The 13,908-nt window shown below is 65.1% G+C and overlaps 3 protein-coding genes across 3 annotated transcripts; 1 reads left to right on the forward strand and 2 right to left on the reverse strand.

The window, feature by feature from the left end:
* The first annotated feature begins 58 nt into the window (after positions 1 to 58).
* On the forward strand, positions 59 to 1,571 carry SSNA1 (SS nuclear autoantigen 1). The gene is made up of 3 exons (XM_027556947.1): positions 59 to 169; positions 556 to 755; positions 1,044 to 1,571. The coding sequence occupies exons 1-3, from the start codon at positions 118 to 120 to the stop codon at positions 1,149 to 1,151; spliced, it is 360 nt and encodes a 119-aa protein (XP_027412748.1). The 5' UTR covers positions 59 to 117; the 3' UTR covers positions 1,152 to 1,571.
* A 1,067-nt stretch (positions 1,572 to 2,638) lies between these two features.
* Positions 2,639 to 10,202, reverse strand: TPRN (taperin). The gene is made up of 4 exons (XM_027556949.1): positions 8,265 to 10,202; positions 3,342 to 3,573; positions 3,145 to 3,251; positions 2,639 to 3,042 (listed from the first exon to the last, which is right to left on the reverse strand). The coding sequence occupies exons 1-4, from the start codon at positions 10,185 to 10,187 to the stop codon at positions 2,980 to 2,982; spliced, it is 2,325 nt and encodes a 774-aa protein (XP_027412750.1). The 5' UTR covers positions 10,188 to 10,202; the 3' UTR covers positions 2,639 to 2,979.
* A 2,150-nt stretch (positions 10,203 to 12,352) lies between these two features.
* Positions 12,353 to 13,887, reverse strand: TMEM203 (transmembrane protein 203). The gene has a single exon (XM_027556958.1). It carries the CDS (start codon positions 13,637 to 13,639, stop codon positions 13,229 to 13,231), a length of 411 nt encoding a protein of 136 aa, XP_027412759.1. The 5' UTR covers positions 13,640 to 13,887; the 3' UTR covers positions 12,353 to 13,228.
* Positions 13,888 to 13,908: the final 21 nt, after the last annotated feature.

Raw genomic sequence — 13,908 nt, forward strand, 5'->3', positions numbered from 1 at the left:
TGCGCGGCGAGAGGCGCAGGGGCGGTGACGCTGCTGGGGGCGGGGCGAGCGGAGATCGTGCGCAGGCGCCGAGGGGGGCGGCAGCGGCGGTTGGGGCGGCGGGGCACGGCGGCGACCATGACCCAGCAAGGCGCGGCGCTGCAGAATTACAACAACGAGCTGGTCAAGTGTGAGTGGCCGCGCGGCGAGGCCGGCGGGCAGGCTGGGAGGGCGGCGGGGTCGCCGGCCTGCGGGCCCGGGCCGGTGCTGGCCCGCAGCGCGCGGTTGTTCCGGCCGGAGCGGCCCGGACGCCGGGCGGAGCCGCGGAGTGGGCGCCCCGAGAGCCGGCGTGTGTGGCGCGAGCAGGGTGCGGGGGCCTGGGCGCGCTCGGCCCCTCAGACAGCATGGGGGCTCGCGCGGGGCCTTCTGAGACGCCAGACGCCCTGGGACGCCGGCCGCCGGCCTGGTCTGGGCGCCCGGGCCTTCACTGGCCTCTCGCCTCGCGCGCTGGGGCCGGCGCTCCCGTTCCCGCCTCAGCCCCCGGCGCCCACCGCGCCCGCTCCCCGCCCGCCCCAGGCATCGAGGAGCTGTGCCAGAAGCGGGAGGAGCTGTGCCGGCAGATCCAGCAGGAGGAGGAGGAGAAGCAGAGGCTGCAGAACGAGGTGAGGCAGCTGACGGAGAAGCTGGCCCGAGTCAACGAGAACCTGGCGCGTAAGATCGCCTCTCGGAACGAGTTCGATCGGACCATCGCGGAGACAGAAGCCGCCTACCTCAAGGTGGGGCTCGGGTCCGGGTGCTGGCCCTGAGGCGCCTAGACAGGTCGTCGGCCCCCGTGGAGTGACAGCGCGGCCTGGGTCCTACTGTTGGCGTCTTGTCGCCGTGTCGCTGGCTCCAGACTGAGCAGCAGCGGCAGCCGGAGGTGTGAGCCGGCTTCCCAGGGTGTGAGCAGTGGGCTTTGGGCTATACTCAGAGGGGAGCAGGGCCCGGCATAGGAGAGGGCGCCGGGCTGTGGCAACCTTCCGACGGGAGGAAGAGTGTTAACTGGCTGGTGTCTCTGTCCGCAGATCCTGGAGAGCTCGCAGACTCTGCTTAGTGTCCTGAAGCGAGAAGCGGGGAACCTGACAAAGGCCACAGCCTCAGAGCAGAAGAGCAGTGGAGGCAAGGAGAGCTGATGAGGCCGCGGGTGGGGGTCCTGCCTGTGGTCAGCGCCCCCCGCAAGCCTGTCTTCAAAGCATCTTTGTTCTTCAGGGAAGCAGCTTTCTCCTTTTGTTGTCTTTGGTGCCAAGAGAGGCAACTGCCAAGCTCCATTGGCTCTGGGTAACAGGATGGCCCTGGGTGTAGCCCACCCAGTGGGGGTCCCAGTCCTGCACTCACGCAGGCTCTGGGGAGGGTAGCTCTGTGCAGGGCCCCCACACCCCCTGGGCTGCAGGGAAGGCCCTGCTTCTAAACTTAGCACCGCAGGAGTCCCCAGACTTCCTCCCTCAGCTGGTAGGTGCCCAGGCAAGTGGGGGAGGGGCCGGGGCCCTTCGTCACCTCAGAGCTTGCCCTGGAGGCCTGTGACTGTCAATAAAGTTTGTTTTTGTAAAGATCCATGCCAGCCTGCTGCCTGTGTAGAGTATGGGGCTGCCAGATGCAAACCGCACCCCCCCGCCCAAGTCAGAACACAAAACCCTGGTCCAGCTGACATGTGGTTCCTTTTGAAGGAGAGAAGAGGGCCTGGAGTGGCTTTCCCTGTGTCCAGCCTTGTTGGCCTCAGGGATAGAGGGTAAGGGTGCCCCTGAGCATTTCCTGTGACCTCTGCCACACCCGCTTCCTCTGAGCCTAGCACACAGCCCACACTTCACTGAAGGTGCCACTGCTCCTGGCCTCTAGCATAAGGCTGGGTCTAGGGGACCTTCTTGGCCTTAGAGCCCCCGGGAAGAGCTGCACTCCAGCCCAGGGACTCCGAACGCTGCGGGGCAGCACAGCACCCTTGCTTCCCACTCTCTCTGGTCACAAGCGGCGTCCATGCAGCCTGGGGCCCAGCCCTCCATCCTGAGTCCTCTGGGCCCATCTCCTTGGCCTGTCAGCCCCGCTGGGGACCCCACAACTGCTGTCTCTTGAGGTCGGGCAGATTGGGAAGCATGTGTCAGTAAAAAAGGTCTTCAGAAGTCTGGGCCCACCCCTTCCAGGAAAACATCTTCCTCCCTCCCAAGCCTGGCCAGGTGGCATTTCTCCTGGGCTTGACATTCCAAGAGGAAAACCTTCAGGAAAACCTTCAGACCCGACAGCTGTAGTGCCCCCGCTCCCAGGCCCATAGAGTTCCAGCCCCCAAAAAGCTTGCCTGGCGTCCCGCCTCCCACCACAGCTCTCACTGAGCTGCTTCTGGGAGCAGGGGGAGCCCTAGAGACCGGGGTACTCACAGGGCAGACCCTCGCCCAGCCAAAGTGTGGCTGGGAGGGGAAGCAGGGCAATGAGGGCCACAGGGGTGGGGAGGAGCCTGGGCCACACTACGCTGTGTGGGGCATCATTCCGGGCCACCTCCCTGGGCACAAAAGTCCATGCTGGTCCTCCATCCGACCCCGGGTGGGTGGCCTCCACCACGCTGCCTCAATGTAGCCTCACGGACCGCACCCCTGTGCCCCCTCTCCCCAGCCCAGGACCATGCAGGAAGGCAGAGGCAGCTCATCCAGTGGTGTTTATTGAGTCCGTCATCAGAGGCAGGGAGACTTGCCGATCATCAGTGGCTGACGTGGGGGTGTGGGCTGGGGAAATCCAAGTCCTGTCAGCCTCCACCCGGACACAGTGGACAGCAGGACCCACCCCTCCCCACAGGCAGTGCTGCAAACCAGGGTCAGGAGTCCCAGGTGCCCCAAGCTCGGGCCCTGAGCACCAGCCCGCTCGTGAGGCCCCAGGCAGGGCGAGCGGGACGTGAGTGGGCAGAGCCTGGCAAGCTGGAGGGCGTGCAACCCCCGGGCACCAAGGGCTCAGCCTTGGCCGTGCTGGTCGGGGTGTGGGAGGTCAGAAGTAGAGGGCTGGCTCGCTTCGGAAGTCCGAGAGGTCGTTCTGACCGGCGGGGGTGAGCTGAGAGAGGGGTGTGGAGACAGTCAAGGGCATGTCCAGGCGTTGGAGCCCCCATCTTGCCCACCTTCCCTGGGCGCCCATCCACCACCTGGCCCTGCTCACCATGACCTCCTTGGATGGGGCCTCCTCCGCGCTCGGAGTCCGCTCCAGCACCTGCTCCGGCCACTTGCTGAAAGCCACGGAGTGCTTCGGTGTGTAGCTGGACAGGCCTACAGGCCGAACGGGCGCACGTGTGGCTGCAGTCCCACGGCCTGGGCTGCCCCACCCCGTCCTGCCTGCCCGCCCCGACGGGCACTCACCAGAGCTGCCGTCTGGCAGCCGCGGGCTCTCGGGCCCCACGCTGCTCACAAACGTGGCCCGGGGCAGGAAGAGCGCGAGGGGCTTCTCCGCTGCACCATCAGGGCCGTAAGCCTCCGCATCCTCCTCTGCGTCCCCCTCCTCCTCCTCCTCTGCCTCCGCCTCCTGCAGGGAGCTCTCGGGGGGGTACTCAAATGTGGTCTGCAGGCTCTTGTCGTTGAAGGAGATCTTCATCTGGGGGCAGGCGGCACATCAGCGAAGGCCCCACTGCGGGCCTTGGGGGTCCTCCAGCTGGACGGAGCTGGGTGCAGGGCCCCCCAGGGTGCAGTGGGGACGTCAGACCAGAGCAGGAGCCCAGCACTCCATTGGCCCCGCGGTAGGGGCTGCCCTTCATCAGAGAAGACCCTCCACCTGGACCCTCAGACAGATGTCCGCCTGCAGCCTGGGCCCTGCCCGCCCCCTCCCACCCCACGGTCCCCTCACTCCTAGTGACCATCACTCCCAAGGCCCAGACCCCAGCCAGCACCAGGAACCCTAAGCCAGGGGGTCTCCAGATGCCTCCAAGGTGGTCCCCAGGGTCGCAGGTCTGCCTCCCGAGGGAGGCAGGGCACCAGCCATATCTCCCAGCCTGAGACTTGCCGGCAGGAGCAGGTCCAGCTGAGGCCACACCCGGGAGCCCACCTCTGTGCTTCCAGCAAGCCCTTCCTGTCAGCTGGGGCCTTCCACCAGGCCTGCGTTCACAGCCCAGCTTGCCAGGCACCGGGATGATCCCACCCGCCCTGCTCAGCACAGACCACCACGGGTGGGCCAGGGCCTGGCACGCCCAAAACCAGGCCCCCAAGGGCCCACATGAAATCAGGCAGCTTGCCAGGCCCAGGAAGGGCGCACCAACTGCTGTCACCATTCTGCAGACTGAGGCAGCCAGAAGCTGCGCCGAGCGGGGTCAGTGACCCTCTTCTCACTCGGACTGCCCATGTGGTCTTTGCCTGCCCTGTCTACTCGGCAGGCCCTAGGAGTCTACGCTGGGGGAAGTCCTCTGCTTTCCACTCAGAGGCCTCAGAGCCCAGACTGCTGCAGGCGGGGAAGGCCCATGGGGTCCGGACCCTCCCTCTCCGGGGCCCAGGGCCAGGCCCCCACCGCCTGCTCGTGGGGCTCGGCCAGCCAGGCAGGGTGGTAATGAATACGGGAGTCGCCTGCGAGCAGCAGATGCGAGCAGCCCTACAGGAGCTCGAAATATTAAACTCCAGGGCACAGGACACCACAGCCAGCTCAAGTTCCTCCTCTTCCCCTGGAAGGAGCCGAGGAGGCAGCCAGGCCCCTGGGCGAAGAACCTTGGGCCTGGGGACAGCAGGGGGCAGGGGAGGGGTCTCAGAAGAGCCGGGCTTGCGGTCCTGGGCAGCAGAGGGCCCAGCCTTGGGGGACACACGCAGGGCTGCCCAGGACAGGCTGGCACTGCCCTGCTGAGCCAGGGTCCGGAAAGAAGGGCGGGGCTCCTGCCACCTCCCACGGGCACATACAGCTGTGGGCAGCCTTGCCCGCCTCTGCCCGGCCCGCAGACACCAACTGGGCAGGTCCCGAGCCCAGGAGCTGCTGCCCTCGCCCCGGCTGTCCACACAGACAAGCGGTCAGGGAGACGGGCAGACCACCACCATGGCCAGGTAAAAGCGGGATCGAGGTGTTCTGTCCTGAGACAGGACTCCATCCCTTCTGGGGATGGAGTCAACTGGCCACCCCTCCTCCACCGCCCCTGGAACTGGCGCTCTGAGACCTGGGGCCAAAGACCCCAGGAGGAGCCCAAGGCATGAAGTGGCTTCCGGCACAGAGGCCGCCCGGCCCAGGCCCACAGGGAGCGTACCCTGGATACACGGCGTCATCCCGAGGACCCCGGGCCCTCTGGGCCCATCCCCCACCGCTGGGGACAGGGAAGGGCCCGCTGCCAGGGCCCGGCGGATTAGCACGCTCTTGTTAGTCCGCATGACCAGCTGCGAGCAGGACACCAAGGGGGCTGGGCGCAAACAGGCCTCGAGCCTGGCACGGCCTGGCCAGGCAGCGGCCGGCAGGAGGGGTGGGCCCACAGGCCCGTCTCAGCCAGCTGGGGCACGCAGTGGGTCACGTCCCACCTCCCTTCAGTCCCCAGGCTCTGCGTGAGCTCAGGTCTGTGGGTCACAGGACACCCTGTGACTCGTGCGCTGGGGGGACCCGTCTCCAGACCCCAGGCGGACAGAATGGGCAGGGCTGCAGCCAGAGGCACCTGCACAAGCCTGGTCAGCTGAGCGGTGGGGACTTTGCCCCAGGTCGCCAGTGGGTGGGTCCTGGCTCCACCTACTTCACCGTCACCGAAGCAGCCTGTCTGGCATGCCCAGCTGGTTACCGGAGGGTATCCACCCTGCACTCTGGGCTGGGAGCTGGGCTCCAGCAGTCCCAGCCGGGGCTGAGCACCCACCTCACCCCGTACCCCTGCACCCACCATCCCCCACTCAGCCCAAGCTCCAGGGGGCCACAGGACCACCCCACACGGCCCCAGAGGAGTTCTCAGGACGGCTCAGGTGGGATGCCCTGAGTCAATGACAGCCCCACCCCCACCCACTCCCCCTCCCCGCCATCAGTGGGGAAGCTGAGAGGAGGGTCCGGGCCTGCTCCAGCAGTCCCAGGCTCTAGAAAGACCCGAGGACCAGAGGGGTGGGTTGGTTGGGGGCTTGGACACGGAGGCTCAAGCCCTCTGGGCATCATGCTGGGCTGGGCGGGCGATGGGCAAGTGAGGAGTGCAGAGGGGAGGGGAGGAGCCGCCAGACGGGCACCTTCTGGGGGAGACGCCCGCAGTGCCAACCCGGAGAGCCTGGGGCTGGGGCAGGGGCGAGAGGGGCGTGGCCGCCCCCTCCCCCAGCAGCCAGGAGGAGGCAGGGCGTCTGTGCCTCTGCCCAGAGATAACTAACTGGGGGCCGTGTGTGCCCCCTGGGCACGGCTCCAGGGTGCACGGCTGGCTGGGCACCCACAGCCCAGAGCAGGGCTGTGCCCTCCACGGACGTGTCACCGGCAGCCTCCGCCCGGGTGAGGAGCTGTGCCTCCCTGTCCCCCGGAAGAGGCGGCGGTCTAGCCCCCACCCCACCCGGGAGGCCCCCGATGTCCTGCTGACCTCCTGACCCCCACATCCCTGGACTTCGGGGTGGGAGCGGGGGCGGGAGAGCGATGAAGCCCCAGGCTGGCTGGGCACAGGGGCAGCGGGGCCATAGGGAGCGGCCATGGCTGGGGTGGCCCAGGTCACTGTTAAGGGCCGGGCAGCCCCACGCCTCCGTCCCACCCAATAGGCGTTCCGCTCTTCCTGGAAAGGGCAGCTGGTGCTTGCCCAGGCAGAAACTGCCCCCAGCAGCTCATGCTGCTACGGCAGGGCCCTAGCCAGACTGCTCGACCATGCTAAGCACCATCCATCTGGACCCCCAACCCCTGAGGCTGGCACCAGGACAGTGACCAGGCCGGTCTGAGGGCCAGGCCGGGCCGGGGCCTGCTTCCTCCCGAAACTTCCTGACGTCCTTCTCACCCCCACTCAACTACCAGTGACCCCCACAGTCCTGCCCCCAGGCTTTGGGCTGCAGCCCTCCAGACCCAGGAAGCAGCAGCAGGCTCCCAGTATGAGGGCCGTGGGGCTGGGACAGGGGCTCAACAGAGGGCTCCTCGACCTCCAGTGCCCTCAGGCCCACCCTCCGAACGCCTCCACAGCCCGAGGCCAGCAGGGGAAGGAGCCTCCAGCGGCAGTTGGGGCCAAGGGTCAGGACGCTGGAGCAGAACAGAGGAGAGAACAGCTATCGGGGTGGGGCTGTGACCATGGCTGCTGGACCCGAACAGAGCGTGAGGCGAGGTCAGGTGGCCAGGACCAGGCAGGGGTGGGGGCGCGCCGGAAGAGCGGCGGGGGATGGGCACGGATGCCTGATAGGGCAGATGGAGTGGCAGGAGAGGGTGACGGCAGGAGAGAGTGACGCAGGGAGCGAGGCAGTGCCAAGGCCGACCCTGAGGCAGGAAGGCGAAAGGAAGCAGACAGGCGAGGTGCCACGTCTAATCAGACAGCGCCAGCAGCATGGCGGGCGAGGGGGCTCCGTGACACCAGCACGCCACCGCCCCCCACGGCCCCAAAGACACTGAGGCGAAGGGCAGAGGCGGCCTCAGGACGGCAGGGAAGGAGATGCCGACCCAGGGAGAGTGCATCTGCCAGCAGCACCTGCTGATCACAGTCATGTGCAGCTGGCCTTGGAATCTGCCCCGGGGTAACACACTGCTGCCGGAATGACCAGGAAGAATCTGAGGAACGTCTCCTTGTGCCCAGAGGGTGCCAGGCCTCCTCAGTGAGGGCAGCCTTTTCATCACTCCCCAGCAGCTCAGCCCAGGCTCAGACCAGCCTGCCCCACACCAAGGGCTCAGTCAACCCTCACTCAAAGCCAAGTCCTGCTAAGTACGAAGCCGGTATGCTCTCTGGGGAGGCGAGTAGGAGTCCCACCCCATCCAAATCAAAGGGCTTCCTGCCCCTTCCCACTTCCACCCTGGCCCCTGCAACCTGCACAGGCCAGGACCCGAAGAACACGCCAGGCCACTCCTTGAAGCCAGGGCCCACCTGGGACAGGACTGCGCAGCCAATTCCAGAGAGAGCCACAAGAGTCAACAGGAAGACACGGCCCTGGCTAGACCCACCGTCCCCACCAGCCTCTCAATGTACTGAGCCCCTGGGTCCCTAGGATCCCACTAGAACCCGTGCCAGGGACTCCCCCAGCCCAGACTCTCCTGGAGCGTGCACAGCCACCAGCCCCCTCTGGTCCACGTAGACGCCATCCCACACCCAGCCCAGGTGTCCTGAGAACAGGCCACATGCTACACCCACAGATCTGTGACCTGCCACCTCTCCCCCTCCCTGCTGGGGACTCTGCCCCCTGCCCACTCACCTTCTTTCTTGAGGAGCCGGCCTTGGTGAGACAGGACTTCTGCAGGGCCAGGTAGCCGCCAATCACCTCGATCTCGTGCACGGTGGGGTAGCGCTTCTTCAGCGAGGTCCCCGCAGCAGCAGAGGGCTCCGAAACTCTGCCTGGTTCCTCTTCCTCAGCCTCCCTTGGCCTGGCCTCACCGTTGGCCTGCACGGCCCCTGGTTTCCTCTTAGGCACCACTGTGAAGGTGTTGCCACCCCGACGCTGGAGCTCTGACAAGTGGCCAGGCCTGGTTGGATGTGGGTGGTACTGGGGAGGCGCACCAACCCTGGAGCAGGGCAGTTTGGCTTCTTGGGGAACCTCGTCCTCTGAGTCCACCTCATCAATGAAAGTGATGGGCAGCCCTGGCCGCCCAGGCTCCCTGCCGTTCTTGGCCAAGCCAGGAGTCTGGAAGCCCTGGGCAGGCTCAGCTTCAGCAGCAGCCCGTGGAGACGGCGGTGGTGAGGGTGGCCTTTGCCACCTGACGGCAGGGTCCACAAGGGCAGTGGTGGGTGCGGGGCTGCCCCCCTCCTCGATCCTGGAGGGGCTCCTTTCCCCTGCAAACACACCATTCACTCCAGGCACCAGCTGGGCTTCAGGCTCCGGGTGCTGGGAGGCCCAGCCTTCTTCCTCTGGAGGTGCCACGGACCGCCTCCCTTCCCCAGGAGGAGCCCCAGAGGTCTTGCGCTTGGGGATGACTACGAAAGAGTTTCGAGAGTTCACTCGAAGACTGGCCAGAGCCCGGGCCTGGAGATCCCCGGCAGGGATCCTACCCATGTCTGGCTTGGGGGCTGGCCGTATCTCAAAGGAGTCATTGGCGCTGGTGGCCGCGGAGACCCACTGGCGCTGGCTGGGAGTGGCACTGGAAGGGCTGAGCGTGGGCAAGGCCGGAGCCGCGGCTGGAGTGGCACTGGGGGTCCCCGGGCTGGGGGACTGGTGGGCGGGGGCCTCCCCCGACTCCACCTTTGGCTTCCACTCGCCTGGCCCAGGCGCGGAGTCCTCAAAGCCCTTGGCAGCGCCGGCCCGGGACTCTGGGGCCCCGGGCCCGTTGGGGAGTGGGCAAGTGCCCGCACTATGGCGCAGGCCCCGCGGGTGGACAGTGAAGGAGTTGTTGCTGGTCTTGTGCAAGAAGTCGCTGCGCCGGGGCCTGGGGCCAAGGCCTGAGCCGCAGCGCTCCGGATCGGACTGGAAGCAGGCGGCGCGCTCGCCCACGCGTGGAACGGCCGGGCCCGGAGAGGGCGGCGGCGTGGGACGGACGCGCTCCGGGCTCCCGCGGCGGCGCGGCGCGGCCGGCGGGTCGAACTTCTGGAGCAGGCGGCTGACGCGGCCGGGCGGCGGCGGTGCCTCGTACACAAGCACCTCCGCGGCGCGGATGCGGGCGGTCCCGCCAGGACCGAGGCCCGGGTTAGGCGCGGGCGCGGGCGGAAAGCCGGGCGCCGACTCGATGATGAGGATGTTGTCGGCTCGGATGGTGCGCACGCCGGGCACGCAGCAGTACAGCTCCAGCAGCTGCTCCGCGGGCCGCGCTCCGGGCCCCGCCACGCCCGCGCCCCCGCCGCGCCGCGCCCCGTGCCGCCGCTCTGACTCGAGCCGCATGAACGGGTTTTCGCGCAGCGGGCCCAGACTCTCGGCCAGCACCAGCGGCTCGGTCGCCGGCCCCGCGGTCTCCGTCGCGCCCGCCCCAGCGACCGGCGCCGCGCCCCCGCCCAAGGCCGCCAGCTTAGCCCGCTTTCGCTCGAGGATCTCTCGCTTCCAGGCAGGCATCGCGGCGCGGGGCGCTGGGCCCGGCCGCCCCAAGCCAGCCATGCTGCGGAGTGGCCGCCGGAGCCAGCGCTCGCCAGGGACTGCAGCCGCCGCCCGCCGCCGGCCTTCGCGCAGCAGCCCCACCCCCGGGCCGCCGCCCATTGGGGGAGAGGCCCGTTCAGGCCCGCCCCAGCCCCGCAGCCCCACCTATGGCAGGAAGGGTAGTCGACCACGCTGATTGGACAGCGTTCTCCCCGACCCCGCCCTCCCGCCGACCTCAGTGGACAGCGCCCAGCACCGGAGTGGGTCCCTATTGGGGAGGCCCCCTGGGACACGCCCGTGACGCCTCACGCCCCGCAAGGGAGGCCCACACTTCCGCCTCTGCTCCCTAGGCCAGCCGCGCCCGGACGGCGGAACCAGGAAGGGGAGGGTTCTGCCCCGCAGGCCGGCTGGACCCCCGGGCCCCGCGTCGCGGTTGACCTTGGATGCGGTTGGTCTGTCCGCCTGTTATCCCGCGGAAAGCGCGGTGGGAGAAGGGCCAACCCAGGACTGGAAGGCTGTCTCGCTCCCGTGAGCGGTGCGCCGGTTGTACGCCAGCCTCCCTCTTCCTGGCCTAGGTGCCTATGGGTCCAAAGACTGCCCACCTGCGGTCCTCGGTCTCCTGCGGGACTTAGTGGAGATAGCAACGGCTGAAGCCCCACCCAGTGCTGAGTAATCGGTTTCTCAGGAATCTCTGATTTTTGCTGGCCCCTAGAATCCACTCTTGTTGCCCAAACAAGTAGTGGAAACTATCTACCCTTGGTCATCCAGGGCCCACCAAACACGGACGGGAGTGTGGAAGCCCATGACGCACACAGGCAGGCCCACAGCGCTCCAAGGCAGACAAGGCAATAATAGCCAGGCACATTCCATTCACCTGATGAACCGCCCAGTCCCAAAGCTGACTGAGGGCACACCTCCGTGTACTTGCCATGAGGAAGTTCACTGCCCCTGGAGGGCTGCACAGAGTTCACTACATTCTTTCAGGCCTGCTGGAGCCAAGGAGAGAAGGACAAATTGGGGGCATGGGCAAGGACCACTGTCACTTGTCTTTCCATCACCTCTCTACAGTCAGCAGATGTTCACAAATGACACTACTGCCTCCCACTACACTCACTTTTCAGAGACAAGGCTCCAAGAGCACCTGGGCCTCTCCAAAGACCCAGGGCAGGTTTCAACCCCGGGGCCCTTCTCCACTCGTGTCCCGTGGCAGTCTGCAGCTATCACCACAATAACAGTACTTGTAACAGCCCAGTCTATCCAGCTGGAGAAAAGAAACTGGATTTCAGCCTTCCAGAGCTCAAGTGTTCCTTCAGGACTCTCTTCAAATCACCTTCCCAGAAGGAAGGTGAACATTCTTGTGCTCATCCCTTGTATGCTGACAGGATTACCTAATCCTGAACTACCAGAATTCAACAGGGCAGTGACAAAACATACAAACTAAAAATAACATTAAAAGGAAACCTAACCCCAAGGGTCAGTTTGTATCTGGTTTTGACACAGGTTATGCCGATGCTGGGTAGGAGATGCTTCTGTAGCTGTGGCACAAACTAGACCAGCCTCCGACTCAAGCATCTCAGTGGCTCAGGCCGTGCAGCATCCATCCTAGGACAAGGGTCCTGAAGCTGTTTCACTAGAACAAGAGTCCAGAAAACATGTTCTGTAAAGGGCGAGACAAGGAGTAATTTAGTCCAGTGGTTCTTACTAGGAACAGCTTTGTCCCCCAGGAGATCTGGCGATGTCTGGAGACACTGGGCTGTCACAAGTGAGGGGTGCTCCTGGCATCTGGTAAGTGGGGGTCAGGGGTGCCACTGAACACCCTATGATGCCCAGGACAGCCTCTCCCTGCACACGCACACAACCAAAAGTGATCTGACCCAAAGGCCAACCGTGCCAGATCACAAGCCCCGCACTGCAGGCCACACTCACTGTCTGCCATGGTGTCTGCACAACCCTTTGAAAATGGAAGTTATTTCTAGCTGAAGGGCAGTACAAACACAGGCCCCAGGTCATAGCCTGCTGACTCCTGCTCTGCAGATCAGCGAGGCCTACAAGGACTCTGATGGCACACGAGCCGCCTGTTAGTCCTCAACGTGGGCCCACCCCTGGGGTGTCTTCACTGGCTCCCCAGGCAGGGGAGCAGGGATGCTCCGAGGGAACTACCCTGCCATCCAAGCAGAAGGCTCGAGCCAACTTCCAAGCCTCTCTTACAGCCTCAGCTCTGCACCACGTGCACCGCACAGCAGGGGCGTCTCAGCATCAACCCTCAAAAGGCCAGGCGACCACTGTATGTCTCAGCAAGGCATTCCCTTATTTTATTTTCATCTCAGCAAATGTGCTCATGTGGCACCTAACCGGCATCAAACCAAAGCCCTCAGAGTGACAAGCGTGGGCTGAGACAACTGCAAACTTCCCATGTGTAGGTCTCAATGCCTATTCACATCACAACACCTGTTCCTCTCTCTGGTCCCTTAGAGTGGCCTAAATGTCTCAAGTGCGCTAACACTGCCGGCCACAAGGTGGTGGAAAAGCTGGGATAGGAAGCCAAGCAGTGCCTTGAAAGCAAGTTCTTTTCTCAGGCGACAGTTCTCCAGATAGAGTCCGGGTCACGCTTATCTAACATCCTCCTGTCTGCCTGGGCTGGAATGAAGAAAAAGCCATCCTCCGCAGTGCCACTGGGAAGAAGACACAAGCTGGTTTACACTTTTTAGAGCTCAAGCATCTAAGAAAGTCTTGTCTGGGGAGATGGGGACAGCAAGCACTCAGGTCAGCACTGCTGGCCAGGGCAAACCCGAGTCCAGCTTTGTAGCCTTTGCACACGGCGTACTTTGCCAGGATCCATGAAAATACTCAAAAGAGCCCATGAGGATATTTTACTTATATGCAGTTCTGTCAGGAGTTCAGGATTGTCTGGCTTTCTCAGGATCCTTCTCAGGATCTCAGTTCAAAATTAGCTATTCAAAGCATGAAATAAGAGAGAATACACTTTAAGAATCAAGGCTTCTCTTTTTAGCCCAGCTGAGGGAACAATTTCACACATGACTGATCGAAAACCAGGCACGCATCAGGGCACAAGCTAGCTCTCAGACTCAGATTTCTCCTCTGGTGCGGTACACATGGGGACTCGGCGTGGGTCTCGGCACTCCAGCCTATCTTCTGCGAGGCTAGTTGACCCGGCAGGCACGGATCATGAGTAGCTGCAGGAGAATGAAGACCGGAGACGTGATCAGGCCGAACCAGAGCTCTCGCGTTTGCTCCACCAGCTTCTGGCACAACAACATCTCGAAGACGAACTTGAGACTGAGAACTGTGAGGACCCAGAAAAGGCGGAGCACGGCCAGCCGCTTTTCTCCATCCTGGAAGAGTCGCACAGAGACGATGGTGGTGAAGTAGGTGCTGAGCCCGTCAGCAGCGAAGAAGGGCACGAAGACGTTCCACCAGGAGAGGCCAGGAGCCAGGCCGTCCACACGCAGGGCCAGCAGCACGGAGAACACCAGTAGGGCCAGCAGGTGCACGAAGATCTCGAAGGTGGCGAAGCCCAGCCACTGCACCAGCTCCCGGAGCGAGAAGAGCATCGCGCCGGTTGGGCGCGGGCCAGGGCCCGGCCGAGCGTCCCAGCTGCCGAGCTACGCGGCCGCGCCCTCCTAGCCTCGCTGGCGCCTGCCGCCGCCGCGGCCAACGAGAGGCAGCAAGCGGCCCCGCCTGCCCCGGCCCTCGGCCCCGTCTCGCGGCCGACCCCCTGGCCCCGACCCGGGACCCCTCACAGGCCACCCGCCGACGCCCGCCACGCTCGGACGCCATGCCCCGCCGGGCGCGGCCCTAGGGCGTCACTTCCGGCCGATGC

Source organism: Bos indicus x Bos taurus, chromosome 11, assembly GCF_003369695.1.
Source record: "Bos indicus x Bos taurus breed Angus x Brahman F1 hybrid chromosome 11, Bos_hybrid_MaternalHap_v2.0, whole genome shotgun sequence".
Lineage (NCBI taxonomy): Eukaryota > Metazoa > Chordata > Mammalia > Artiodactyla > Bovidae > Bos > Bos indicus x Bos taurus.

What these genes read in the sequence shown, in the direction of transcription:
- SSNA1 (XM_027556947.1), top strand. Translation starts at nt 118, where the DNA reads ATGACCCAGCAAGGCGCGGCGCTGCAGAATTACAACAACGAGCTGGTC. An exon ending in CAACAACGAGCTGGTCAAGT is followed by an intron (nt 170 to 555) that starts GTGAGTGGCCGC and finishes CGCCCGCCCCAG; the next exon opens with GCATCGAGGAGCTGTGCCAG. An exon ending in CAGAAGCCGCCTACCTCAAG is followed by an intron (nt 756 to 1,043) that starts GTGGGGCTCGGG and finishes CTCTGTCCGCAG; the next exon opens with ATCCTGGAGAGCTCGCAGAC.
- TPRN (XM_027556949.1), bottom strand. Translation starts at nt 10,187, where the DNA reads ATGGGCGGCGGCCCGGGGGTGGGGCTGCTGCGCGAAGGCCGGCGGCGG. An exon ending in GCTGCCAGACGGCAGCTCTG is followed by an intron (nt 3,252 to 3,341) that starts GTGAGTGCCCGT and finishes TTCGGCCTGTAG; the next exon opens with GCCTGTCCAGCTACACACCG. An exon ending in CCCCATCCAAGGAGGTCATG is followed by an intron (nt 3,043 to 3,144) that starts GTGAGCAGGGCC and finishes CCCCTCTCTCAG; the next exon opens with CTCACCCCCGCCGGTCAGAA.
- TMEM203 (XM_027556958.1), bottom strand. Translation starts at nt 13,639, where the DNA reads ATGCTCTTCTCGCTCCGGGAGCTGGTGCAGTGGCTGGGCTTCGCCACC.